Genomic DNA, 27,671 nt, shown 5'->3' on the forward strand with positions numbered 1-27,671 from the left:
CTCGTGACCAATCTGATTGATCATGCCTGAGACAGTGAAAGCGCCCAAGAAGGGCTCCAAGAAAGCCGTGTCCAAAGCGACCAAGACCGGCAAGAAGAGGAGAAAGTCCAGGAGGGAGAGCTATGCTATCTACGTGTACAAGGTCCTGAAGCAGGTCCACCCCGACACCGGCATCTCCTCCAAGGCCATGGGCATCATGAACTCCTTCGTGAGCGACATCTTCGAGCGCATCGCCGGTGAGTCTTCTCGTCTGGCTCACTACAACAAGCGCTCCACCATCACCTCCAGGGAGATCCAGACCGCCGTGCGCCTGCTGCTGCCCGGTGAGCTGGCCAAGCACGCCGTGTCTGAGGGCACCAAGGCTGTGACCAAGTACACCAGCTCCAAGTAAACCCGCTGATACCACCAACACAACGGCTCTTTTAAGAGCCACCCACCGCTTCAAACAAGAGCACTTTCCTGCACAACTGTGTAAACTCCCCTATTTAACTAATTGCACTAATGAGTTTAGATTACTACTATAGCATTAGTTTATATCGTTACTTAATGGTTCAGATTTATCTTCACCTGCCTTAAATGAAGTTGACCACAGGGCGGCGCTGTTAATCAGAATATACTGACCTGCCTAGAGATGAACTACAAACTCAATCTGAAGTCCCGAGTACATAAAGTCCCAACACGAAACAGTCACTATTCCCTTCTTCTATGCTGCTATATGATCTTACACCAATGAAAAGATTTGAACTTTTGATTCTATGAAACTCACAGCAATCAAATAAATGACGAAAAGTGCTCATCAAGACACCATGGTGTGAAATGCACGTGTCAGATGTGACTCAGATGTCGTCATCCTTCTGTAAAGCGAGTTGATCAGAAGTTTCCACATGAAATGAGAGATCAACTTACAGCAAATGATACCCGACGAGAATTGGGGACGTGCAGAGGGATTCAGCTTGTTATCCCCACACAACAAATAGTTCATCAGTACGATCTTTTGATTTTGGTTTACAATGTATGAATCATTTTAAATAGAGACAATCAAAAGGAACAGTTTTCTCTCTTTTCAGCTGCTAAGATGCAGGACTGACCACTGAAGCACCGCCCACAGAAACCCACCCCTGTTGCTCTCTTTTACGTCCGCAGAAAGGGTTTATAATGCGCGTGCCTGCCCTTTACCAGCAGACTTGAAACAGTCAACAAAAATCTTCAACATGAGCGGCAGAGGAAAGGGAGGTAAAGGACTCGGGAAAGGAGGCGCCAAGCGTCACCGTAAAGTCCTCCGTGATAACATCCAGGGGATCACCAAGCCCGCCATCCGCCGTCTGGCTCGCCGCGGCGGAGTGAAGCGTATCTCCGGTCTGATCTACGAGGAGACTCGCGGTGTGCTCAAGGTTTTCCTGGAGAACGTGATCCGCGATGCCGTCACCTACACCGAGCACGCCAAGAGGAAGACCGTGACCGCCATGGACGTGGTGTACGCGCTCAAGAGGCAGGGCCGCACCCTGTACGGCTTCGGAGGTTAAACATCGATCTCTTCTTCATCTAAACCAAAGGTCCTTTTAAGGGCCGCACACTGATTTCACATCAAAAGCAAACTTCCTTGTGTTGATACATCAATACTGTGTTAACGCTGAGGATTTCAAACACTTTCTGATGGTTCAAAAAGGCCTTAATGATCATACTGTTGCACCGTGAATATACCCACAGCGTAAGAGCTGGTGAGAAAGTAAAACACAATCACACACACACACACACACACACACACACACACACACACACACACACACACACACACACACACACACCTATGCCTTTTAAAGCTTAAGTTATAGAAAAAAATGTCATTAACATACATGAAACACAGCTTATAGTGAAGCTTCTGTCATATTACATCTACTGCAATAATTGCAAATTAGGTATCTATCAGGTCACAATGTTAATGAGAACACCAAACTCCATACCCTTACGAAAAATACTATAAAATAAAAATTTCTGTGGTACTATAACACATCTTCCTGTAGTAGATTCCTGTGGTACTCTAGAGGTATGTGTGGTATTTTGGGACATTTACCACAGGATTGTACCTCAGGCACTGCAGTACTTTATCATACATTCTGTGGTACTATACCACATATTCTGTGGTGCTGTACTATACATTCTGTGGTATAGTACCATATATTCTGTGGTACTGTACTATACATTCTGTGGTACTATACCATATATTCTGTGGTACTATACCATAGGCTACATTCTGTGGTACTATACCACAGTCATATATATGACTGGTATATACAGTCAGGTAACGCTAACGCAAGGGCTAATACCGCAACATGCTAGTTCTTCAGTAAACTACTAAGACACACATTATACAGTCACTCAAAATACACACAATATAAAACGAAACAGTGACAAACCTTGTGCCCCCGTCAGCCAGGTGCTAAATAAGACAAAAAATATTACGTTTAACTTAGTTTAACAAGTGTAACTTGCGTACCATCTATCTTATTTATGCCCTTTGTGGTCCTTTCAAAGTAAAAGCTCCAGTTTTATAAAACGGAAATGAATTAATACAAATAGAAAACAACGTATTATTTGGGTCACTTACAGTCGTGGAAATGCTCCAGTGTGTTACATTCGAGTGCCATTTATACAAGTAATGTAAATATCACACACAGGTTATCTTGCTTTGTTTAGTGTAGTGATTTTGATCATGTCTAAAATGATCATCTCTCTCGATCTTTGTTAATCGAAAATCATGAAATAAACCAAACTTTATGAAACAGACTGGAGCAGTTTTCACAAAGAGTCATGCTTCTGTTTAGTCTGAATAAAAATACCCTCCGTCTGCTGCTGTTGTCTCTGATATTGAGATCTAAACCAATCTAAATCACAAATCAACCAATATTTCAACTCACCCATTTGTTTCCATTTTTATGTGCAATGTTCTACTGTTGTTTGTTAGCACATGTTAATGGTGTAAGTTATTGCCTATCATCACCTATCTACACTTTACTAATTATGTAGTAAGAGGCACATATATTAGCATGTCTATTTCTGGTAGCCTAGTATTTTATATTGTCAAATAGATTTAATGTCATTTTTAAAAAAAATTCTATTTATTTTATTCTTACTAAATTTTTATTTAAAAAAATCTTTTCTCTATCTATATGCTCTTATAGTCTGTCTACACTCTGACATTTCTATTCCAGTAGGAGCAGCTGTAATGTACCCAGTGTCTGACTCTGATGTGTTCAGGTGCATCTTTTAAAGCACTCAGTGTGGCACAGTCACTGTCCAAGGTGCTGACTTTTCATCTCTGTTGTCTCAGCTGACGAAAAGCTGTGATGCTGCCAACTGCTTGTACTCAGGGGACCACAAACGCCACACGTGTTTAATAAAGGGAAATAAACTAAATACACTGTATCCCAACATCAATATCTTTCCAGCATGCGTTTGTTCCACTTATTCCCTTTTGGGTCACTGCAAATCAATACAAAGAGGTCTGAATGACCACCTGTATCCTGTGAAATGTGTCTATTCTGATGGGAGGGCAGTCACTGAATACTTTAAGTATAACAATTATGTGAATCAGACGCTGTGAGGGAAAATCTTCTGGAGGAAAATCCCCCCAGCAGAGTTCAGAGACTTGTAGAGTCCATGCTGAGGCATGTTGATGCTGTGCTGGTAGCACGTGGCTGCCCAACAATATTGACACATGTTCTTGTGTTTTCCTTTAATTTGCCACCTGTCTGTACATATCGATGTGTTTGTTCAATAACAGAAGATCTATCAACACGTTATTTATATTAAAACTAGCTGTCAGCAGAAGAAATGTTGACAGCCGCAGTGAGCAGCTCTGTGTGACACCATGAGCCTCAGCCGTCATCAGTGTGTTTGCTGCCGCCACAATAACTTCAGTTTAACAAAATATGAGCAACGACAGATGGTTGTTTTTATATTTAATCTCTGAACAAACATGTTGAGCAGCTAGAAATCATCTTTTGACGGATCTCTGATGCATTTTAAACATTTTAGGGGAGAAATGAGGTGGAAAAGTCGCTGCGCAGCGCTGAGCACGGCGGTGAAAGTGTGAGGTTTGGAGGCTCCCTGAACAAAATGCAGAGAGCATCAGAGCTCAACATGACTTCAACACGAAGAGACACGAGTCCGCTACCGGCTCCTTCACCGTCAGCCTCCAACACCTCTCCCACAGTCAGTCCGGAGGGTTTTATCGATGAAGAGAAAACACAAGTGACACGACATTCAGCCTGCACTCAGCAGACAGCGGCTGGGTTGAGTCTCCACGGTTCTCATGGTGTGTTTAAGGACCGCCTCCTGCTCCGTACTCTCCACTCGTCCAGTGAGACTTTCGTCGAGAGAAGGACTTTGAACGAAAATGGCAGAAGAAGCACCAGCAGCACCGGCCGCCGCTCCGGCGAAAGCCACCAAGAAGAAGGCGGCCGCCAAGCCGAAGAAGGCCGGGCCCAGCGTCAGGGACCTCATCGTCAAGGCCGTGGCCGCGTCCAAGGAGCGCGGCGGCGTGTCTCTGGCCGCCCTCAAGAAGGCTCTGGCCGCCGGAGGATACGATGTGGAGAAGAACAACTCCCGCGTCAAGACCGCCGTCAAGGGGCTGGTGGTGAAGGGGACTCTGGTCCAGACCAAGGGCACCGGAGCGTCCGGCTCCTTCAAGATGAACAAGAAGGCGGCCGAGCCCAAAGCCAAGAAGCCGGTCAAGAAGGCTCCCGCTAAAGCCAAGAAGCCCGCAGCCAAGAAACCCGCGGCTAAGAAGCCCAAGGCGGCAGCAAAGAAAGCAGCAACCCCCAAGAAATCCCCCAAGAAGGCGGCCAAGAAACCCGCGGCCGCAAAGAAAGCAGCAAAGAGCCCCAAGAAGGCCGCCAAGAGCCCCAAGAAGGTGGTGAAGAAGGCCCCCGCAGCCAAGAAAGCCCCCGCAAAGAAGGTCGCCAAACCCAAAGCAAAGAAGGCAGCACCCAAGAAGAAGTGAGCGGTCTGAAGTCTGAGTACAAACAACAAAAGGCTCTTTTAAGAGCCACCCACACCATCCACAAAGAGCAGCATCCTGTTACTGTGTCCTGTACAAACTAAAATATTAAGATTATTAAATCAGGCTCGATTATAACCGCTTATGTTGCTTTAAAAGACGGAGGAAATATGGTGTGTAAGAGTCACAGGTTATCAGTTCAATCAGAATGAGGGGAATGATGGGAAATTTTCTTTAGGGGAAAGTGCCCTCACTTCAGATTCAGTCAATTTATCTGTAGAAGTCGAGATTGAAATTGAACACATCTTTCTTACATCCATTCAGTGGATGAAGTGATTCATGAGTGGGATGATGCTCTGATAATAATCTGTGAGGTCACTGACAGCTGCTTTCCTGCTTTAAGGCAAAATCTTTCATGGTTGTCGGTGAAAACTTCTCGATTTTGTATAGAAATGTTAAAACAACTGATTCAGTATCAGTTTATTTTTTTTAATAAATAATGTTTGTATATTGTTTATATGTGCTACTGTTGTAGCATTTTAAATGTAGTTAATGCCTTTAGCACACACTCAGACCTATTGACATTGACGCAACGTAAATAATATTTATACAAATGCTTTACTTCCGTGCAATTTTAAAGGCGCTCGCTCTTTACTTCAGTATGTTTTACACTTCATGCAGGAGACAAATCCTGTAAATATCAAACCTACTCTATTATATAACCTCAGAGTTAGTTACTGTGTAGCTATAATGCTGTATTTGAGCAGTGTAGTACTTTTAAATTAGTTTGTTGGCATCCGATTAGATAAATAGAAGATAGTCCAATATTCAGTCCAGACAATCAGACCAGTAGTAGGCCTATTTACTGTCACACGTGGGTTATTTTCCGATACGCCAATATATGATTTATACAAGTAATAAAGTAGCGAAGTTGAGTTTTACTTTAATTGTAATTAACGAGTCATGACGAACGCTGAATTATTGTAATGCCTGATATTTAATAGAGAATTCAAGACTTTCATGCAAATACCGAACTACTTGAATGAGTGGCTTATAACAAGAGTTATAATCATGTATCAGTAACATGAGAAACATGGCTCTTTATCAGCAGAGTGTGTGGCTCTTAAAAGAGCCTTTGTTTGTTGGTCTGTTCGGGTCTTTTACTTCTTGGCGGCCTTCTCGGTCTTCTTGGGCAGCAGCACGGCCTGGATGTTGGGCAGCACGCCGCCCTGAGCGATGGTCACTCCGCCCAGCAGCTTGTTGAGCTCCTCGTCGTTGCGGACGGCCAGCTGCAGGTGACGGGGGATGATCCTGGTCTTCTTGTTGTCGCGGGCAGCGTTTCCAGCCAGCTCCAGGATCTCAGCGGTCAGGTACTCCAGCACGGCCGCCAGGTAGACGGGGGCTCCGGCTCCGACGCGCTCGGCATAGTTGCCTTTGCGCAGCAGCCTGTGGACGCGGCCGACTGGGAACTGGAGCCCGGCACGGGAGGAGCGGGTCTTTGCCTTGGCTCGGGCCTTTCCGCCGGTTTTGCCTCTTCCACTCATGTTTGTCTGTTTTCTAGAGTCGCTGCTCACAGAAACTGTGTCACTCACAGCCACCACCCTCCTTTATATGTGTGCGCAGCGCGCGGGAGAGTCCCTGTCGGACCAACCAGAACAGAGGCTTCAGCAGAGGCTGCCGGCCCGATTCTGGCGGACTTTTTGAACACGTCTCTCTCCAATGAGCAGCGGAGACTCGGGCGGTGGGTCGCTCTTCTAGGCGGTGCTGAGCTCCACGTGGAGCCCCCGACCAATCAGAGGCCAGAGGATGACGCAGCGTCACTGATCACAGCCGCTCTCACAGCTTAAAAGCAGCGAGTCTCCGCTTTCTTCACGACTCTTTTCCTTTTTAGAGAAAGAAGAAGAAGCGATGGCAAGAACCAAGCAGACCGCCCGTAAATCCACCGGAGGCAAAGCCCCCAGGAAGCAGCTGGCCACCAAGGCTGCCCGTAAGAGCGCCCCGGCCACCGGCGGCGTCAAGAAGCCCCATCGTTACAGGCCCGGTACCGTGGCTCTCAGAGAGATCCGTCGCTACCAGAAATCCACCGAGCTGCTCATCCGCAAGCTGCCCTTCCAGCGCCTGGTCCGGGAGATCGCCCAGGACTTCAAGACCGACCTGCGCTTCCAGAGCTCCGCCGTCATGGCTCTGCAGGAGTCCAGCGAGGCTTACCTGGTCGGCCTCTTCGAGGACACCAACCTGTGCGCCATCCACGCCAAGAGGGTCACCATCATGCCCAAAGACATCCAGCTGGCCCGCCGCATCCGCGGAGAGAGAGCTTAGACTCACCCGAGACCTGCGAGACTCAACCAACAACACAAAGGCTCTTTTAAGAGCCACCTCACTCTCACCTAAAGCGCTGCTTCCTTTACTGATGATACAACATGACAAAATGTAACATATTAATGATAACCATAATGACATTCAACCAATTTCATACTTAAATAACCTTTTTTTCTCCTCCCAAATGTGATAAGTCAGTGGTTGCTGCCATCATTTCCAGGAAATCCCTCTTGATTATGAACAAATGTAAATCTGTGTAATCTAAATAGACATGTTGGCTAGTAAATTATACAAACATCAAGCGAAATGTGGTTCTGTTGTAGTTTAGGGTGTAAATCTGTTCATCCTGAGGGACAATTATAATATGTTTATGAAGGTTCTCGGTCATCCACGTCATGGTGAACCTAGGTCCTGTATCGTAGGCAACTGGACTTATAATATACATTTTTGTCTCTAACTTAGTTATAGAGCATCTGTTTAATCTTAGTTATAAATGCTTGGTTGGTAGTTTAAAAAACTAAAAAACAAATCTGCTTGCACCTGCATATTGTGCATTATGAACCTTTTAGTCTTTGCTTCTACCTGACATGTTATAAAGGCCAACATCACTACAGAATAACTGATCTGCTGAGAAACAGCATCAGAGCATCCGGACCAACCAAACCAAGACTTTGGTGTGTCAATAATGAATGACGGCTCACGGTCTTACTGGCACACTTGAAAGAACAGAGACATTGAAGCTGTTACTCAAAGCAGAGCTATTCAGTCTGGATTTTATATAGTGACTTATAATTTTATGGTTTTAATGTTTATACCTATTTTTAATTAATTTAGTTTTTTTTCCACAACACTTTGTTATTTATATAGATTTTATTTACACTTATTGTGATTATTATTATATTTTATTTAAACAAAATGAGTGAACTGTTATGTGCAGTAATATATTTTATCTTTGTTGTAATTTATTGTTATTTACATTTTTATCGTCTTAATTATTCATTCTATTGCATTTGGTGTGCATTCGTCTCTAAACCTGTTTAGTTTTCTTAATATCCCATGTTTTTTTTGTTTTTTTCAATCACTTTTCAATAAAAAAAAAATTTTGCATTTTGATTTGTTTGAAATGTGCTATATAAATAAATTGGTTTGATTGATTGTCAGTGTTACTATCAACACCTGTATTTTTCCTACTAACACAAGTCAACATGTGAGCTGAGAAATAGGAGTGTGTGTGAGTGTTTTGAGTCTGTCACCACCCCTGATTGAGTTTTCAATATACTCTATACCTGATATCTTTAAAGAATTACAACTGCCATGATTTACATCTTTATAATGAACAGCCATGGGATATTAGGGATTGCCAGTTGTTATTTCATACTTATGCTCAGCCAATCTTGCCTTCAATTTACACTTTGTTCTCCCAATATAGAAATGACCACATGAACATTCAAGCCTGTAAACAACGTATGAGGGAATTGCAATTGATAAATGAATTTATATCAAAGTTACAACCAGATGTAATGTCAGTAAAGTGGTTAGCATTTATCATATTACTGCAGTGGTTACAGTGTCCACACTTGTGATCACCTTTTCTGGTGGAGAACCAGCTTTTTCGTTGTTTAGGGGGGAGATGACTTTTAACAAGTTTATCATTTAGGGTTGGAGCGTTTCTGAAGCTGATGGTTGAGCATCTGGGAGAGCTTCTCTAAGAGTACTATCACTTTTCAATATGTCCCAATTTCTTTTGACACTTTGTTTGATTTTATTTGCTTGATTACTATATTGTGTCACAAAGTATACTTGATCTGAATTTTGTGGATTTTTCTGTTTAGAGGCCAACAGCTGTTCTCTAGGGAGACATTTTGCTTTATTGTAAGCTCTGGATGTAGTTTTTGCGTATTGCGGTCAGTTGATTTTCTAAAGATAGAGGTGTGTAAATCTCCATTGACATCTTTAGAGATTTTTAGGTCTAGAAAGTTGATTTCAGATAAAGAAAAGTCAAGACTGAGCTTCAAATTTCTATTAGTATTATTCAAATACGAATGAAACTGAGGGAGTTCTGTTTCTGAACCTGACCACAGTAGGATAATATCATCGATATACCTGCCCCACCATATCATTTTATTCAAATAAATATTAAGGTCCGAGTATACAAATGTTTCTTCCCATGCTCCCATAAACAGATTAGAGTAATTAGGTGCAAAGCAGGCTCCCATTGCTGTACCCTTTTTCTGTTTAAAGAATTGATTATTATGTTATTATGATGTTTTCATTAGCTGACAGCCATTTTAATGCCTCTGCTTCTTCTTTTGTCAAATTGTAGTCCATTTTTCTCTTAGTTGCAAAAAGTTGGTCAACTTCATATATCACTTTTTTGTGGAAGGTATTCAGAGTGTGATTGCATATAGAAGTTCATTATTTGTCCTCGCACCCAGAAACCAAACGATACTCCTATACTGGACTAACACTGTGCTGGGTCCAGGTTTTCAAAGTGTCCGTCTGATTGTGATTGTTTCATTCAACATAACTTTATTTAGACATTTGCCCAATATAAATTATAATATTAATTCAGGGCCCACTCAGGTTGATGGTTGATGATAGCAGTAAAATGAAGAAGATTTCTTGTTACAACTTATTTTGTATGTGTATTTTGTTTTATATATATATAGGGATAAAGATGAATCTCTCACTGCTACATGTATTTGTAGACAACATTATATTCTTACAAGCTTAAAATAGACACATAAATTAGCCTACTTTAATGTTTTAGCTCATATCTCGTCAAACGCTTTGCAGCATAATGTTATTTAACTAGAGTAGTGGTTGGACTTGAATTAAAAATTCATGATTGATTGATTGAATGGCAGACAATATGACTTAGGATGCATTCAGATCTGGAAATGTTTTGAAATGTCTAGTGAGATGTGATTGTCAGACAGTTTTTCTCAGAGTTTCACTCAACGATTTCTGTTCAATTTACGTATCTACTGAAAATTTTTTGCATCCTGACGACCCACAAAGTCTCATAAAGACTGACGAAAGTGACACAGCCGACTTCCATCATTGAAAATATAAGATCTGAGCACCTGAAGGTCTTTCTGTGTATTTTACCATCAACGCTCAAGACTAGATTGCTTACAGACTCGGGTAATAACACGCCAACACACAGTGTAAAGCTAATGATACATATCATTTTATTGAAACAACCTAAATGTTTTTAGTTGCAGGATCAATCCAAAAACATATATTTCTTATAAATTTCAGTCCATTTTTTTAAGCGAAATATTGTGAAAATGATTGTTACAGATTCAAGTCAAAGCTTCGGTACATTTTCCATCAATTATGCAAAATAATTAAGAATAAGAAATAAAGCCTGGAACTCTGGAAGGCAGCTGTGGACTCAACTCCACCTACAGCCTGTGGAGTGCCCTGCTCCACCCTCAACCAATAGCATCTGGAAACCACCAACATATCTCATCTGCCTTTATGATCTGCTGCCTCCACTTGCAGAAAGCTGTTCCTAAAGGCTGAACGACCTCTGCAAACCTCCATCTACAACCACTGCCAGACACCTGCAGCCACAGCCTCCACCTGCTGGTTCTGGCAGAAACTCTCCAACAAACCTCAAACACTGTCCTCTCCTCCTGTGTACCAGCCACTCCTCAGTCTGACTGCTTCCACTGAAGTTATTACAACACGTCACAGCAGCTTTGATTAGGAGAACAATATTTCTTCAGTCTGGCCGAAATCAGATAGATGCCTGCGCCACAGAAAAGTTTGTGTCTCCACAGTATTGGGTTGTATGGAGAATTGCAATACAAGCGCATGCATTTATTCAATATTGACTTAAATGTCATTGCATAGAAATAAGGCTGAGTTATAGTTATAGGATTATAGCTAGAGGATATAAAGCAGCACTCCAGGGAGACCTCTGAAACAGATTATCCCACATTTTGTATTTTATTTATTAGGATTTTATAGTCTGTATTCGTAATGGTCAGATGTCTGAATGATCTAAATCAGTCTTCACCTTTCTTGACATAAAACACCACAAAATCATGTCCGACATTTAAAAAATCTGCTCAGATCACACTTTGTACTTTAAGATTATTACTTTGTGCGACGCATGCTCAGTCTCGACCACAGCCCAGCCAATCCTGTGCGAGCAACGGCTCAGCTTCATTTGCATCAGGCGCATATATTTACAGCTGTCCGACCACTGTGAGGGCATCTGTTAGCTGAACGAGTTACCGGAACAACCATGCCTGAGACCGTGAAAGCGCCCAAGAAGGGCTCCAAGAAAGCCGTGTCCAAAGCCACCAAGACCGGCAAGAAGAGGAGAAAGTCCAGGAGAGAGAGCTATGCTATCTACGTGTACAAGGTGCTGAAGCAGGTCCACCCCGACACCGGCATCTCCTCCAAGGCCATGGGCATCATGAACTCCTTCGTGAGCGACATCTTCGAGCGCATCGCCGGTGAGGCCTCTCGTCTGGCTCACTACAACAAGCGCTCCACCATCACCTCCAGGGAGATCCAGACCGCCGTGCGCCTGCTGCTGCCCGGTGAGCTGGCCAAGCACGCCGTGTCTGAGGGCACCAAGGCTGTGACCAAGTACACCAGCTCCAAGTAAACCCGCTGATACCACCAACACAAAGGCTCTTTTAAGAGCCACCCACCGCTTCAAACAAGAGCGCTTTTCCTATTTATATATAAAACCCACTAATCAGTTAAATTACATGTTCTAGCTAAATCAAGGCTTTAATGAGTTTATTCAGTGGATGTGCCCCCTTACATTCATGGTGCTGACGAGTCCCTCTAGTCATTCATTGAAAATCACAGCTGCAGTGCATCTGTTGACCACAGGGTGATGCTGTTTACCAGACTATACTGACCTGTCTAGACTTCAAAATAAAATCAATTGTATTTATGCAGTCCACAATAACATTGCCTCAGTGGGCTTTACAATCTGTACAGTGAATGACACTGTGTCCTTAGACCCTCGATTCAAGTGAGGGGGGAAATAAAAGATGGAAGAGCCACAGGTGAGGGATCCCTCTCCCAGGATGCATAGACATGCAACAGGTGTCGCATGTGCAGAAAAGAACAAAATCACAATTTGCATTGACAATATCTGACAATTTATTTAATAAATGTAAAGTGTGTGGATCCAGGAGGACGACTGAGCAGGCCGAGGCATCGCCAAGTGGTGCCAGGGCCCCATGACCTCCCCTCCACCATGGTGACCTGGAAGAGGGCAGGCCACACAAGATGATTAGCAGTAAAAAAAAAAAAAGAAAGTATCAGAGTGAAGAGGCATCGAATTTTACAGATATTAGGAGATAGTAAACAGAGGACAGCAATGATCCAGCGGAGCCCAGGGTATGATGATCCAGATCTGTCAATATGTGAGGCAGCGGGAGCCAGGAGAGGTAGATGTTCCCAAGGGCCACACATCATATCCTACTGTAAACTCGTTTTTCTGTGTCACATATAGTGTATTTTTTATACGATACCCATAACTACTGTAATGAGTACTGGAATTGGACATGTAGGCTGATTGATTAAAACCTAATTAAGACCTATACTGAAGTGTGTAGCTGACAACATAATCATTCATTATTATTGTTGTTGTTATTTAGTTTGACTTATTTTCTGTTATATATGAATAAATGTGACCCTGTTCCATTATTACTACAATCCGTGTTGGGGAGGACCACTTTAGTAATGTTTTCTGATAGTTACTGATTACGTGTTATAAATGTAGTCAGCAATGTAATCCCAAGTATCACAATAGAAGAGTAACGTAAGTTGATTACTCTCTGTTACTTTTGGAAAACATCATTACCAAATATGTGCGAATAAAGTCTGTCCTACCGACTCTTCGACACATTTCTGCCCTGAAAAACAGCAGTTATGTGACGCCATTCAGAGCAAAAACCTTAACTCACCATGTCTTTGTCTCCTTCCACTATTGTGTTGTTGTAGTTACTGTCTCTGGAAACTTGCATTGGAAAAAAGAAAAAAGAAAAAAAAATCAATGAATGATAAATATAAATAAATGAATTTGTAAACTAATTTATTAATGCCTTTTTTTATTGCACAATTAGTGAAATGCTTTATTACTAATTCGGTGACACTTGCGGTCCTCCATACATATGTAGGATAAACCTGGATGACACCAGGTGAGTCTGCACCTCTGCTAAAGTGTTTGTGTAGCATTTTGATGAACACTGACAGCCTTTAGTGGCCACGATCAGCACTGCAGCCAGTGGACGCATGATATACTGTACACCTGAACCGAATGGATCAAACCAACTCTGGTTTCAGGAACGGCCTGAGGGACCTGACGATGAACTCAAGCTGTAAAACTGGCCTCCTAATTCCACTGATCCCAATCCAGTTGAGCGTCCATGGATCGTTCTCGGCTCAGACTTGTTACGGTGCAATCCAGTGGATGCTGAATCGGATTGAGATCTGGGAAATCTGGAGACCAGGTTGCACCTTGAGCTCTTTGCCACGATCCTCAGGTCCTTCCTGAGCAGTGTTTGCAGGGTTGCAGGCACTTTGTCCTGCTGGGGGGGCCACTGCCATCAAGGGGTGCTGCTGCCACGAGGGTATTTTTCGAGGTATTTTCTGAGGAAATTAAGCAAACTTACAAACATTCTGTCATCATCAAACCAGAAACTCCTTTCAAATATTAATGTTCCCCATCTGTGTTTTTACTAAGCAAGTATTTTGTAGTTAATGAGTACTACTAAGTACTACTAAGGGTCAGTCTAATATCCATGGCTGGCAACTCATCGAGTGTTGTCCCTCTCTCTGTCACAGACAGTCTCTATGGAGGACCGCAAGTGTCACGGAAATAGTAATAAAGCATTTCACTGATTGTACAATAAATATAGGCATTAATAATTTAGTTTACACATTAATGTATAAATCTATAGATAAATAGACTAAATTACAAAGTAATTCATCATTTGATATTTTAATGGGCAATAAAAAGAGGAATTAAAATGAGTAAAATATCAATCTTTGTTAGAGAGACATCTTTTTCAAGCATTTCTGAAAGATATTTCTGTAAATCAAGCCAAAAGGCAGTAGTATGGAAACAATCTGTAAAAACATGTTCAATAGTTTCACAATGTAAGCTTAAGGGAAAAAGTCTTTTTCGTGACAATGTTATTACACAGTTAATGCCAGGCTTTGAAGCCAGTTTTTGTTGTGGCCAAACCGTGTAATTACATAAAAAATAAATAAGTCAGTCAGTAAGTATAAGTGTAACTTTTGATGCTACAGCTGATGCTATGAACTGCATGTCACACCTGTGGAAGAGTTTTTCATTGTGCACTTCCAGAAAGTCGAGATATCGAGAATAAAGATGAAATAAAATTTTGTGGATAAAGTTGAAATGCCTTGAATAAACTTGACATTTCAAGATTAAACTTGACCTTCGAGACTGCCTCAACAAAATGCCTTGTGTAGCTGAATTGGTGAAACTGTCCTTCAGAATTGGCTTTACTAACAAAGAAACTATTTCTGTTTAAGCTCATAAACAAAGTGTAGCTGTCAGCTTTTGGTTGAAAATGTACTTTTACAATACACAAAATTGTATTTCAACTTTATTCTCGACATTTCTACTTTTTTCTTAATGCATGAGTGCATAATGGGAAATGAAATAAAATGAAATAAAACAAGTAAATAATCTTTTTTTTCTTGTATAGTCACAATTTTACGTCACTACTATCCTACTATAAACTATATTATATAAATTATAGTTTTTATATTGTTCCCATAACTACTATAAATATAAATACTAGAATTGAACGTGTGGCACAGAACATGTAGGCTTGCCATAAGAAATACTGATATCGTTTGATAATATTTTCATATGGCACAAAAATAAGTTAATCTACTGTGTTGAAAAATAACACCAACAAATAACTGTGCAGCAGAAAACATAATCACCCAGTCATTTTGTATTATATTAATAAACTGACTGTGACTGTTGAACCTGTGTGTGAGTAACGTAATCTATCACAACAGGAGTAACGTAACTTGATTACTTTCAGTTACTTTTATATGACTTCAAACACAAACTTATGAACACAGAATTATGATTTTATTTTCTTGGAAAAAAAAAAAAAGTTACCCAGAACAATTAAATAATTATGAGATAGTTGGCGATTAATTCATGCTGCAACTCAAATTTTACCCACTGTTGAAATTAGTTTTCTATCTATTTCCTACTTTTTGTTTTGTTTAGGATGAATTACTTTGTAAAACAAGAAGATGCCTCTGTTGTGAGTTTTTAGTAACAGTAGAAGGTTAAAAGACTGACAGCCTGATGGAAAAATTATGCTTTTGTTTCTTTATTTTGAAGCCGAAGAACAATTACTTTACTGGAAATCGATCATTTCAAGAGCAGGAGGCAGCAGATATGGGACAGAGGTCTTAAAGGTGCATGATGTAGTGTTGGGGAAGACATTTTGATCAGAAGAGAAAGATCTTCACTGACATTTTTTTGTGCCTAAATAAACAAACTTGTCTTCATGAAGGAATAACCAAAACTGACCTTAAAGGACAGTTTCATACTGTTCTACTTTGTTTATTTTTGGCGGACCCTGCCACCTCCCTAGCTTCAATCAGTGTTCTGGGGACCTTATTTATCTCTGAGAACAGCTTGATTTAACTAGGTATGAAAAAAAAGGGGTTTGTATTATTCTCTCAATATTGTAAATACCAAAATTGGGTACATAGTGCCCCTTTGGTTCCCAATGTCATTTTTGCAGTAATAATAATAATAATAATAATAATAATGATAATGATAATAATAAAAAAATCTGATAGACGATCATTCAAAATAATTATATGTGAAGAAGAGGAAGCAGCTCTTTAGGTGAGAGTGAGGTGGCTCTTAAAAGAGCCTTTGTGTTGTTGGTTGAGTCTCGCAGGTCTCGGGTGAGTTTAAGCTCTCTCTCCGCGGATGCGGCGGGCCAGCTGGATGTCTTTGGGCATGATGGTGACCCTCTTGGCGTGGATGGCGCACAGGTTGGTGTCCTCGAAGAGGCCGACCAGGTAAGCCTCGCTGGACTCCTGCAGCGCCATGACGGCGGAGCTCTGGAAGCGCAGGTCGGTCTTGAAGTCCTGAGCGATCTCCCGGACCAGGCGCTGGAAGGGCAGCTTGCGGATGAGCAGCTCGGTGGATTTCTGGTAGCGACGGATCTCTCTGAGAGCCACGGTACCGGGCCTGTAACGGTGGGGCTTCTTGACGCCGCCGGTGGCCGGGGCGCTCTTACGGGCAGCCTTGGTGGCCAGCTGCTTCCTGGGGGCTTTGCCTCCGGTGGATTTACGGGCGGTCTGCTTGGTTCTTGCCATCGCTTCTTCTTTCTCTAAAAAGGAAAAGAGTCGTGAAGAAAGCGGAGACTCGCTGCTTTTAAGCTGTGAGAGCGGCTGTGATCAGTGACGCTGCGTCATCCTCCGCCCTCTGATTGGTCGGGGGCTCCACGTGGCGCTCAGCACCGCCTAGAAGAGCGACCCACCGCCCGAGTCTCCGCTGCTCATTGGAGAGAAACGTGTTCAAAAAGTCCGCCAGAATCGGGCCGGCAGCCTCTGCTGAAGCCTCTTTTCTGGTTGGTCCGACAGGGACTCTCCCGCGCGCTGCGCACACATATAAAGGAGGGTGGCGGCTGTGAGTGACACAGTTTCTCTGAGCAGCGACTCTAGAAAACATACAAACATGAGTGGAAGAGGCAAAACCGGCGGAAAGGCCCGAGCAAAGGCAAAGACCCGCTCCTCCCGTGCCGGGCTCCAGTTCCCAGTCGGCCGCGTCCACAGGCTGCTGCGCAAAGGCAACTATGCCGAGCGCGTCGGAGCCGGAGCCCCCGTCTACCTGGCGGCCGTGCTGGAGTACCTGACCGCTGAGATCCTGGAGCTGGCTGGAAACGCTGCCCGCGACAACAAGAAGACCAGGATCATCCCCCGTCACCTGCAGCTGGCCGTCCGCAACGACGAGGAGCTCAACAAGCTGCTGGGCGGAGTGACCATCGCTCAGGGCGGCGTGCTGCCCAACATCCAGGCCGTGCTGCTGCCCAAGAAGACCGAGAAGGCCGCCAAGAAGTAAAAGACCCGAACAGACCAACAAACAAAGGCTCTTTTAAGAGCCACACACTCTGCTGACAAAGAGCCATGTTTCTCATGTTACTGATAGGCTATATGATTTTATATTAGTACAACCAAATATAGTATAAGTATAAACCACTCATACGTTCAAGTAGTTCGGTATTTGCACAAAAGTCTTGAATTCTTTATTAAATGTTATCAAGCATTACAATAATTCAGCGTCCGTCATGACTCGTTAATTACAATTAAAGTAAAACTCAACATTCATCGCTACTTACTTGTTACTACTTGTTTAAATTATATAAATTCGCGTATCGGAAAATAACCCACGTGTGTTATTAAATACTACTGGTCCGATTGTCTGGACTGAATATTGGACTACCTTCTATTTATCTAATCGGATGCTAACAACTAATTTAAAAGTGCTACATTTCTCAAATACAGCTTTCTTTCTACACAGTAACTAACTCACTGAGGTTATATAATTAATAGAGTAGGTTTAATATTTACAAGATTTGTCTCCAGCATGTAGTGAAGTGTAAAACATACTAAAGTAAGGAACAAGTGCCTTTAAAACTGCACGGAAGTAAAGCATTTGTATAAATATTATTTATGTTGCGTCAATGTCAACAGGTCTGAGTGTGCTAAAGGCATTAACTACATTTAAATGCTACAATAGTAGCACATAAACAATATACAAACATTATTTATTAAAACAATAACAATAATGATACTGAATCAGATCGTTGTCGTTTTAACATTCCTACACAAAATCGAGAAGTTTTCACCAACAACCGATTACAGATGATTATCAGACAATCCTCCCACTCATTATGAAACACTTCATCCAATAAATAAATGTAAGAAAGATCTGCTCGGTTTCGTTCTAAACTTCTACAGATAAGTCGGCCTCTCACCTTCATTGTGAAACTGAATCTGAAGTGGGGAAAAAAGTGACATTTTCCCCTAAGGAAAACTTCCCATCTAAACCGCATTCTGATTGAACTGATAATCTGACTTTTACACACCGGATTTCCCTCCTTCTCTTAAAGTAAGATAACCGGTTGTAATCGAGCCTAAATAATCGTAGTATGTTAGTTTGTACAGTACACAGTAACAGGATGCTGCTCTTTGTGGATGGTGTGGGTGGCTCTTAAAAGAGCCTTTTGTTGTTTGTACTCAGACTGAAGACCGCTCACTTCTTCTTGGGTGCTGCCTTCTTTGCTTTGGGCTTGGCGACCTTCTTTGCGGGGGCTTTCTTGGCTGCGACGGCCTTCTTCACCACCTTCTTGGGGCTCTTGGCGGCCTTCTTGGGGCTCTTTGCTGCTTTCTTAGCGGCCGCGGGTTTCTTGGCCGCCTTCTTAGGGGATTTCTTGGGGGTTGCTGCTTTCTTTGCCGCCGCCTTGGGCTTCTTAGCCGCGGGTTTCTTGGCTGCGGGCTTCTTGGCTTTAGCGGGAGCCTTCTTGACCGGCTTCTTGGCTTTGGGCTCGGCCACCTTCTTGTTCATCTTGAAGGATCCGGACGCTCCGGTGCCTTTGGTCTGGACCAGAGTCCCCTTCACCACCAGCCCCTTGACGGCGGTCTTGACGCGGGAGTTGTTCTTCTCCACATCGTATCCTCCGGCGGCCAGAGCCTTCTTGAGGGCGGCCAGAGACACGCCGCCGCGCTCCTTGGACGCGGCCACGGCCTTGACGATGAGGTCCCTGACGCTGGGCCCGGCCTTCTTCGGCTTGGCGGCCGCCTTCTTCTTGGTGGCTTTCGCCGGAGCGGCGGCCGGTGCTGCTGGTGCTTCTTCTGCCATTGTGCGGTTTGTTCCTGCTCTCAACGCGAGTCTGAATGAACTGACTCTCAGAGGCCGGAGCTGCACTTAAACACACCATGAGAACCGTGGAGACTCAACCCGGCCGCTGTCTGCTGAGTGCAGGCTGAATGTCGTGTCACTTGTGTTTTCTCTTCATCGATAAAACCCTCCAGACTGACTGTGGGAGAGGTGTTGGAGGCTGACAGTGAAGGAGCCGGTAGCGGACTCGTGTCTCTTCATGTTGAAGTCATGTTGAGCTCTGATGCTCTCTGCATTTTGTTCAGGGAGCCTCCAAACCTCACACTTTCACCGCCGTGCTCAGCGCTGCGCAGCGACTTTTCCGCCTCATTTCTCTCCTAAAATGTTTAAAATGCATCAGAGATCCATCGAAATATGATTTCTAGCTGCTCGACATGTTTGTTCAGAGATTAAATATAAAAACAACCATCTGTCGGTGGTCACTTTGTAATAAACTGGAGTTATTCAGGCGGCAGCAAACACACTGATGACGGCTGAGGCTCATGGTGTCAGACAGAGCTGCTCACTGCGGCTGTCAACATTTCTTCTGCTGACAGCTAGTTTTAATATAAATAATGTGTTGATAGATCCACTGTTACTGAACAAACACATCGATATGTACAGACGGGGGGCAAATTAAAGGAAAAGACAAGAAAATGTGTCAATATTGTTGGGCAGCCACGTGCTACCAGCACAGCATCAACAGGCCTCAGCATGGACTCTACAAGTCTCTGAACTCTGCTGGGGCGATTTTCCTCCAGAAGATTTTCCCTCACAGCGTCTGATTCACATAATTGTTATACTTAGAGTATTCAGTGACTGCCCGCCCATCAGAATAGACACGTTTCACAGGATACAAGTGGTCACTCAGAACCACTTTGTATTGATTTGCAGTGACCCAAAAGGGAATAAGTGGAACAAACGCATGCTGGAAAGATATTGATGTTGGGATACAGTGTATTTAGTTTATTTCCCTTTATTAAACGCGTGTGGCGTTTGTGGTCCCCTGAGTACAAGCAGTTGGCAGCATCACAGCTTTTCGTCAGCTGAGACACCAGAGATGAACAGTCAGCACCTTGGACAGTGACTGTGCCACACTGAGTGCTTTAAAAGATGCACCTGAACACATCAGAGTCAGACACTGGGTACATTACAGCTGCTCCTACTGGAATAGAAATGTCAGAGTGTAGACAGACTATAAGAGCATATAGATAGAGAAAAGATTTTTTTAAATACACATTTAATAAGAATAAAATATATAGAATTAAAACAAAATATTGACATTAAATCTATTTGACAATATAAAATACTAGGCTACCAGAAATAGACATGCTAATATATGTGCCTCTTACTACATAATTAGTAAAGTGTAGATAGGTGATGATAGGCAATAACTTACACCATTAACATGTGCTAACAAACAACAGTAGAACATTGCACATAAAAATGGAAACAAATGGGTGAGTTGAAATATTGGTTGATTTGTGATTTAGATTGGTTTAGATCTCAATATCAGAGACAACAGCAGCAGACGGAGGGTATTTTTATTCAGACTAAACAGAAGCATGACTCTTTGTGAAAACTGCTCCAGTCTGTTTCATAAAGTTTGGTTTATTTCATGATTTTCGATTAACAAAGATCGAGAGAGATGATCATTTTAGACATCAGAATCAGAATCAGAATTCCTTTATTGTCCCACAACGGGGACATTTGTTTGCCACAGCAGCCAAAGGACAGAATATTACCAAAAAAACAATTACAATAGCCAACAATTAACAATATGATTATAAAGGTAAGAAATAGAATAGGCTTGTATGCACATATAAACATGATATTGTACAATATTTAAAAAAATAATAGCAGTGAATTTTTATTTACAATACAAATAATAAATATGGGTATTAAGAAAATAAACAAAGTGGGGATTATTGGGAGCAGCGCTGATTGTAGAGTCTGACAGCAGCAGTAAGGAAGGACATGATCAAAATCACTACACTAATCAAAGCAAGATAACCTGTGTGAGTTTTTTAAATTATTTGTATAAATGGCACTCAAACATAACACACTGGAGCATTTCCACGACTGTAAGTGACTCAAATAATACGAGTTTTCTATTTGTATTAAATCATTTCCGACTTATAAAGCTGAATTTTATTTTGAAAGGACCAACACATGACGTTCAAAACTAACCTTATACCTGCTAAACGAAGTTAAACTTAATATTTTTGTCTTATTTGGCACCTGGCCGACGAGGGTCAGGGAAGTTTTAAAATGCAAATAAATGTGTCCAGGTATTTAATGACATTAAAACACAGATTGTCGGTAATACTTTTAGTTGAAATGGTAAGAATGGAGACATTTCGTGCCTACATGTGTGTGTAATTAAAAAAAATGTTTTTGCTTTCTCACCAGCTCTTAATATGATTGATATTCACAGTGCAACAATATGGTCAAAGCCTTTTTGAACCATCAGAGTCAGGCCATTATTCAGCCGGAGTTGCCACACTGACTGCGTTATTGTCACAATGTCAGTATGTAGCTTAATGCAACAAGGAAGTTTGCTTTGATGTGAAGTAAATGTGCGGCCCTTAAAAGGACCTTTGGTTTAGATGAAGAAGAGGTCGATGTTTAACCTCCGAAGCCGTACAGGGTGCGGCCCTGCCTCTTCAGCGCGTACACCACATCCATGGCGGTCACGGTCTTCCTCTTGGCGTGCTCGGTGTAGGTGACGGCATCGCGGATCACGTTCTCCAGGAACACCTTGAGCACACCGCGGGTCTCCTCGTAGATCAGACCGGAGATACGCTTCACTCCGCCGCGGCGAGCCAGACGGCGGATGGCGGGCTTGGTGATCCCCTGGATGTTATCACGGAGGACTTTGCGGTGACGCTTGGCGCCTCCTTTCCCGAGTCCTTTACCTCCCTTTCCTCTGCCGCTCATGTTGAAGATTTTTGGTGGCTGTTTCGAGTCGAGAGCTCTTGAGCCTGGTGGGGCCGCTCAGGGCGTCCGCGCTTTTCTACCCATTGTTGTGGGTGGAGCTTGGTGAGCGGCAAGAGGTGGGAGGAGCAGGACTCTGGAGGAAGGAGGACGTAAGTGAACCAAGGCAGGAGAGAGAGAGAGAGAGAGAGAGAGAGAGCAGGAGAGAGATAGAGAGAGAGAGAGAGAGAGAGAGAGAGAGAGAGCAGGAGAGAGAGAGAGAGAGAGAATAAAAGAAGATAAACAAAATCAAATAAAGTGCTCATGTGTATTTAGTGCAGGCTTCAGAATTATGCTTTCCAAGAATTTATCCTTAAAAGATTACGACTAGATCCTTGGAAAGAAAAAAGTTATTCACAGAGCATCTTGGCCCTAAACTAAGCTCATCAGGTGAAATCTGTCAGGTATACAGAGGGGGACTTAGGAGTTTCCTTAAAATCCATTTTGCTCGTTAAACGGCGGATAATCTGGGCGAAAAGAGAGGTGGTATTTACACTCTGAATTATCTGAACATAAAACAAACAAATCTCCCATTCCCTTTAAGAGCCCTCTGTGTGTGCTCACCATTCTCAGTCCATGGATCATTCGGGACAGAAAAAGCTATAATTTACATTATTTTGCTACAACAGATAAATCATGAACAATATAAATTGAAATCATTTTCCATTTTCACCTGTCAGTGTGCACAAGCCGTGGAGAGCTCCTTCATTTGTCAAACACTTGCAGTCGTCCTTCACTGTTTCTACCTTGAACACATAAGAATCACAGTTACTTTTCCCACTTCTCAAAACAATTCATGTTGAAACTTCCATTAAATTCACAACACCTTGCAAAACCCTACAGGTGTACTCCAAATATTTTTGAAGTTAGGTTATTGAATTTTTAAAGTTTGGCCCCCTGAGCTAAATTTCAGCATTTCAGTGATTCTGTGTGTATTCTGAACGTCACCAATCATTTGTTTTTCACTGGATTGGATTGAAATTTGTCCTGAACATCAAAATATTTTCAAGCCATTTTTTTTCCATTTAAGCAGATGATGTTATGTTGAAAAAAAATCCTACATTTTCACACTTTTTCAAGCATTTTCAAAGCTTATCTAGTCATTTACGCTTCCAGATAGAAACGCCATTCAAACTCGGAAATATTCCACAATTTGTCTCCATTCGAGGTTGTATTCATCTTTCAAATCCCATTAAAGCTTTTAAAAATATCCAACTTTCTTTGAAGCTTTGTTGCATCGCAATTATAATGGAAGTCAATTAGAAATCCCTTCAAACCCACTCACTTTCCAACTCTTCTCCCTCCTTCATACATTCTCATAGAAACACCATTCAAACTGTAAAACGTTCACAAAGATTAGGACTTTCTCACATTGATTCAACTTTTTCACAGCATTAATAATTTTTGCACAGTCGCAGTTCAAACATTCATAACTTTTCAGCCACTTTCAGATTTTTGCATTAGTGTGTATGGGGTGTAATGTTGACAGCCAGAGTGGAGCAGCTCAAAAAAATTATAACAACCTCGTCCTAAACTCGCCCTCGATTCACAGTCTTCACTCCAGCAGAAAAAAATACTTATATATATCAGCTTGAAGAAAAACTCGTGCTGGTTGCTGCAGTGGGTCTCTGGAGGCAATCGGACAAAAACTTTTGGCTCGGTGGGCTTTTAAATGACAGGAACGCTCATCAACTGCAGCATTAAGTCCCGTTTAACTGAGCGGAAAGGCAAACACATCCACTTTTCTGAACTGCTCCACAAGCCACATTTTTAACCATACACACACGACTCTCATAGTTTCTACCATATAATTTATTTATTATTTGTTGTTTATTTCCTGACATTTTAACTATATTTAACTATTAGAAACTCCATTTAAATATTTAAATGTTCCCAATAATTGATACACTGAGATTTATTTAACTTTTCAGTCCCATTCAGAGTATTTGATTCCTTCTGACTGTAACACATTAGCTGCTTTTCGACACAAATTCAAGCCAGCATTGCAGTTTGGCTCACATTTTATATATATATATATATTTATTCCTTCATCTCACCCAACTATTAGGTTCCCCATTCACACTGCCGTTTGCATGCGGGGACCCTGCGCCAATTCTCCGCATCCGCCTCTGTGTGAAAGTTTCAGATGCGGCGAGGGGTGAAATTTCCCTCCGCCTCTGATGCGCCTCCGGAGGTAGTATCAGCGCCGCCCCTCCCTACACGCAGAACACCCGCTGTGCGTAGGGCCCCACGATCCACGGGGGGGCCCCATTTTGCGCAAGGGGACGCATTCTCTGCAAATGCGCAAAGGATGCGCATCGCTGCCGTGAGGCGCGCGTAGAGCACCAAGTCAGCCCGAGGCAGGAGAGAAAAAAAAGCTGCTAGCCTGCTAATCATGAGACAGAAGAGAGGATAATTCTGGACTGGAGATTAAATTTTCCAGCGGCCCTGATGATCATTTATTGAATGTCTTGTTAACTGCACATACATTCACCTCTGTTGAAAAAGGAGTGGTTAAATGACCAGCTGGTGGTCGTATGTTGACTCAGGGTTATAGCCTATCAATCTATGCTATCAATAGAAGTTTTGGGCTATTTTTATGGAGGTAAAATGTCGCCATCTCTCGGTGAATTTAATTCATAACAGTCATATAAGATAAAATAAGATAAATTAAGATAATCCTTTATTTGACCCACAATGGAGAAATTTAAAGCGTTGCAGCAGCAAACAGCAGTGTAGGAATATAGAACCTAAGTACAAAATGTAAAAATAAGTATATAAAAATATATATTTAAATATAGAAATATCATCAAATCAAATCATAATCAATATTATTATTAGTTGTAGCCGTATTTGCATTAATTGCATTTTAATCTCTTTAAAACACTTACTCGTCTTCGCTTCCTATTTGAGTAAACATGCATCATATAGAATAACTAAGAGCCCTTTTAAACGAAAAATGAAAAAGAAAAAAAAAATACTCGATCTCATATTCATTGAGGGAAAAGAAAACACTTTAGTGCGGCAATCAGCCTGTCACACCGTGAGGGGTGTCTTGTCCTGGGTTTTTTTCTGTCTCGTGAACTTCCTGTTTTATTTTGAAAAGTAACTCTCCTCTCGTTTCAGGTCACTTGCCCTTCCTCATGTGCCACCAGTCTGACGTCTCCCCTGATCCCTAATTGTTTCCACCTGTGTTCCCTCACCTGATGTGTCTTATAGTAGTTTTGTTTGTAGCCTTTTTCCTTTTCCTCCGATTGGAGTGATTTTTATTATTTTTTTTGTTATTTTTTTTTGTTTTTTATAGCCGTATGTGCCAGTGTAGTTTAGTTCTTAGTACTTTTCTTTGCCTCTTCAAGAGTGATTTTTTGTTTCATTAGTCTTTTGCTTTGAGGTCGTTTTTTGCCTCGAGTTTTATTGTAGTCTTGTTTCTGGTTTTCATAGCCTACAGATTATATTGATTCATAGCCGGTTTATTTGTCACCTTATTTATGAGCTCAAGTGGAGAAATCAAATCTCAATAAAGACCTGCTCTAACTGCTCTAATTGCTCTAAATCTGCTCCTGAGTCCTCCTTCCTTGTCCAGGCCTGACACAGCCCACCACGCCAATAAAGCCACACAGCCACCTCTTGGAAGCAGAAGTGGCTGATCAACTTGTGACCGCAGTGTCTATTTCCCCACAACAGATAAGTCCTGTTTCGACCATTTACAGCAGGGGGAACGCATCCTGACAGCTCGGAGTATTACTGTCAGATACTGTTCCCCCTCTGTTCAATATTAAAGGAGGCTCAGACAAGCATTTAAGACTTTAATAACATTAAACAAAAAAATAAATAGTGTATACTTACTTTTTTAGAACATACAATTATTATTCAAATTCAATAAATACAAAATTAAATGGCAGAATGTGCAATATTTAACACATCAACAAAAACATCAAAATAATTTTTTTTAAATGATAAATATGAACATTTTCATATAGGCTTTGTAAAGAAAACATCCACATTTATCAATTTCTTATGTTGGTCTTTTAAGTTCCACCGTCCACAGACATCACAGGATATCTGTGACATTTGACATTTGTGTTATAATGTAAACATCAGTGTTAATTCCTTCACCAATATTCTCTATACCTATAATATTATAAGAAGTCAGCAGTATGACTTTGAAAGAGCCTCCTCTCATATTGAACAGAGGGGGAACAGTATGTGACAGTATTACTCCAAGCTGTCAGGATGTGCTTTACCTGCTATAATGGAGCTGGATTTAAGACAAATATGATAAAATAGCGATTTATATTCAGCCTATAAATGAACGAGCACACTTTCTTCCAAAAGTCCATAATATTCAAAATGAAAAGTCTCTCACAAATATAACATTTTTTATTGATAGAAATAACAGTAGTTGGCTGTGTTAATAAAGACATAAAAACACAAACATGTGTGCTGTATAACTAGACAGTCATGAAATTTGGATTTCACTTCTACAACACAACATCAGCGCCTCTGTGGTACGAGCACAACAGCTCGGGGGCGAGCTTTTTGTGAACGCGCGCTTCCTTCGCTCTTCGGGCCATTTCGGACCGGGGCGGAACCAGCGGAGACACATCTCGACGAGGAAACAGAGCTCGATACAACACCTGCTTTCTGTGTGAATTATACTCTGGTTCGTGTGTATCTAATGTAAATTAGATTCATTATTTCGTTTTGGTTTCCTTGTTTATTATATTTTCCGTTTTGGGCTGAAAATAGGAAAACAAACACCAGTTTTCAATGTTTGGCGCAAAAAGAAAAACAGAAAAAACGAAATATTGACTCGTTTTTTCGTTTTTCGTTTGTCAGATTAAATTGAATAATTGAATTGTCAGATGATGCACGGTCCGTATTACATGTGTCAGCTTGTTTCTGTATTTTGTATATGATTCTTTATTTCCATCACTTGGATTTTTGATGTAGCATTTATAAAGTTTGTTCTTTTTTTAAATTGAATTTAATATACCCTTTGTAAGCCATAGTTTCTGACCCCATGCATCACGATGTATGATCTTTTCAGGTATAGTGGAGTTTATGGAACCCATTATTTCATTAATTAGAGCATTAGATGAAGCATCTGGGTCATCACAGCTATAGACTGAATCTCATGTCTTAGCTCGGAGGTTTTCAGATAGTTTTATCAAAAGAATGAGGAGTAAAGGGTGTTCATGAAGTCATTTTTCGCATTATCGTCTTTGGCTATATCAATGTTAAAATCCCCGAGGATAAAACAGTTTTTATTAGTTTTTGTTTATACAATATAAAAGTTCATCTAATTTAGTCTTAAAAATATAAATGTCAGAATCTATTAGGAATCTCTTCACACGAGATTTCAAAACAATTAAAGCCACCAATTCAGTTTGGCATTTGCTTTTTAACAAACCCTAAATTACTTCAGAGTTTTTAGAT

General features: G+C 41.7%; 10 protein-coding genes across 10 annotated transcripts; 6 read left to right on the plus strand and 4 right to left on the minus strand.

Moving 5' to 3' along the window:
- Positions 1 to 22: 22 nt before the first annotated feature.
- LOC141009520 (histone H2B-like) lies at positions 23 to 656 on the plus strand. Its single transcript, XM_073482168.1, has one exon. It carries the CDS (start codon positions 23 to 25, stop codon positions 389 to 391), a length of 369 nt encoding a protein of 122 aa, XP_073338269.1. The 3' UTR covers positions 392 to 656.
- A 555-nt stretch (positions 657 to 1,211) lies between these two features.
- LOC141009764 (histone H4) lies at positions 1,212 to 1,636 on the plus strand. Its single transcript, XM_073482460.1, has one exon. The coding sequence runs from the start codon at positions 1,212 to 1,214 to the stop codon at positions 1,521 to 1,523; it is 312 nt and encodes a 103-aa protein (XP_073338561.1). The 3' UTR covers positions 1,524 to 1,636.
- A 2,655-nt stretch (positions 1,637 to 4,291) lies between these two features.
- Positions 4,292 to 5,342, plus strand: LOC141009377 (histone H1-like). Its single transcript, XM_073481979.1, has one exon. The coding sequence runs from the start codon at positions 4,397 to 4,399 to the stop codon at positions 5,000 to 5,002; it is 606 nt and encodes a 201-aa protein (XP_073338080.1). The 5' UTR covers positions 4,292 to 4,396; the 3' UTR covers positions 5,003 to 5,342.
- Positions 5,343 to 6,115: 773 nt separating this feature from the next.
- LOC141009093 (histone H2A) lies at positions 6,116 to 6,617 on the minus strand. Its single transcript, XM_073481501.1, has one exon. It carries the CDS (start codon positions 6,541 to 6,543, stop codon positions 6,160 to 6,162), a length of 384 nt encoding a protein of 127 aa, XP_073337602.1. The 5' UTR covers positions 6,544 to 6,617; the 3' UTR covers positions 6,116 to 6,159.
- Positions 6,532 to 8,156, plus strand: LOC141009089 (histone H3). Its single transcript, XM_073481499.1, has one exon. It carries the CDS (start codon positions 6,908 to 6,910, stop codon positions 7,316 to 7,318), a length of 411 nt encoding a protein of 136 aa, XP_073337600.1. The 5' UTR covers positions 6,532 to 6,907; the 3' UTR covers positions 7,319 to 8,156.
- A 3,423-nt stretch (positions 8,157 to 11,579) lies between these two features.
- Positions 11,580 to 12,095, plus strand: LOC141009499 (histone H2B 1/2/3/4/6). Its single transcript, XM_073482144.1, has one exon. It carries the CDS (start codon positions 11,580 to 11,582, stop codon positions 11,946 to 11,948), a length of 369 nt encoding a protein of 122 aa, XP_073338245.1. The 3' UTR covers positions 11,949 to 12,095.
- A 4,117-nt stretch (positions 12,096 to 16,212) lies between these two features.
- Positions 16,213 to 17,458, minus strand: LOC141009512 (histone H3). Its single transcript, XM_073482158.1, has one exon. It carries the CDS (start codon positions 16,691 to 16,693, stop codon positions 16,283 to 16,285), a length of 411 nt encoding a protein of 136 aa, XP_073338259.1. The 5' UTR covers positions 16,694 to 17,458; the 3' UTR covers positions 16,213 to 16,282.
- LOC141009513 (histone H2A) lies at positions 17,055 to 17,482 on the plus strand. The gene has a single exon (XM_073482160.1). The coding sequence runs from the start codon at positions 17,055 to 17,057 to the stop codon at positions 17,436 to 17,438; it is 384 nt and encodes a 127-aa protein (XP_073338261.1). The 3' UTR covers positions 17,439 to 17,482.
- A 1,084-nt stretch (positions 17,483 to 18,566) lies between these two features.
- LOC141009373 (histone H1-like) lies at positions 18,567 to 19,553 on the minus strand. Its single transcript, XM_073481974.1, has one exon. It carries the CDS (start codon positions 19,236 to 19,238, stop codon positions 18,633 to 18,635), a length of 606 nt encoding a protein of 201 aa, XP_073338075.1. The 5' UTR covers positions 19,239 to 19,553; the 3' UTR covers positions 18,567 to 18,632.
- A 2,307-nt stretch (positions 19,554 to 21,860) lies between these two features.
- LOC141009736 (histone H4) lies at positions 21,861 to 22,196 on the minus strand. Its single transcript, XM_073482427.1, has one exon. The coding sequence runs from the start codon at positions 22,194 to 22,196 to the stop codon at positions 21,885 to 21,887; it is 312 nt and encodes a 103-aa protein (XP_073338528.1). The 3' UTR covers positions 21,861 to 21,884.
- Between the last annotated feature and the right edge of the window lie 5,475 nt (positions 22,197 to 27,671).

Source organism: Pagrus major, chromosome 15 (genome assembly GCF_040436345.1).
Source record: "Pagrus major chromosome 15, Pma_NU_1.0".
Classification (NCBI taxonomy): Eukaryota; Metazoa; Chordata; class Actinopteri; order Spariformes; family Sparidae; genus Pagrus; species Pagrus major.

Bases quoted from the DNA above. Each gene is read 5' to 3' on its own strand.
- LOC141009520 (XM_073482168.1), top strand. From the start codon at position 23: ATGCCTGAGACAGTGAAAGCGCCCAAGAAGGGCTCCAAGAAAGCCGTG.
- LOC141009764 (XM_073482460.1), top strand. From the start codon at position 1,212: ATGAGCGGCAGAGGAAAGGGAGGTAAAGGACTCGGGAAAGGAGGCGCC.
- LOC141009377 (XM_073481979.1), top strand. From the start codon at position 4,397: ATGGCAGAAGAAGCACCAGCAGCACCGGCCGCCGCTCCGGCGAAAGCC.
- LOC141009093 (XM_073481501.1), bottom strand. From the start codon at position 6,543: ATGAGTGGAAGAGGCAAAACCGGCGGAAAGGCCCGAGCCAAGGCAAAG.
- LOC141009089 (XM_073481499.1), top strand. From the start codon at position 6,908: ATGGCAAGAACCAAGCAGACCGCCCGTAAATCCACCGGAGGCAAAGCC.
- LOC141009499 (XM_073482144.1), top strand. From the start codon at position 11,580: ATGCCTGAGACCGTGAAAGCGCCCAAGAAGGGCTCCAAGAAAGCCGTG.
- LOC141009512 (XM_073482158.1), bottom strand. From the start codon at position 16,693: ATGGCAAGAACCAAGCAGACCGCCCGTAAATCCACCGGAGGCAAAGCC.
- LOC141009513 (XM_073482160.1), top strand. From the start codon at position 17,055: ATGAGTGGAAGAGGCAAAACCGGCGGAAAGGCCCGAGCAAAGGCAAAG.
- LOC141009373 (XM_073481974.1), bottom strand. From the start codon at position 19,238: ATGGCAGAAGAAGCACCAGCAGCACCGGCCGCCGCTCCGGCGAAAGCC.
- LOC141009736 (XM_073482427.1), bottom strand. From the start codon at position 22,196: ATGAGCGGCAGAGGAAAGGGAGGTAAAGGACTCGGGAAAGGAGGCGCC.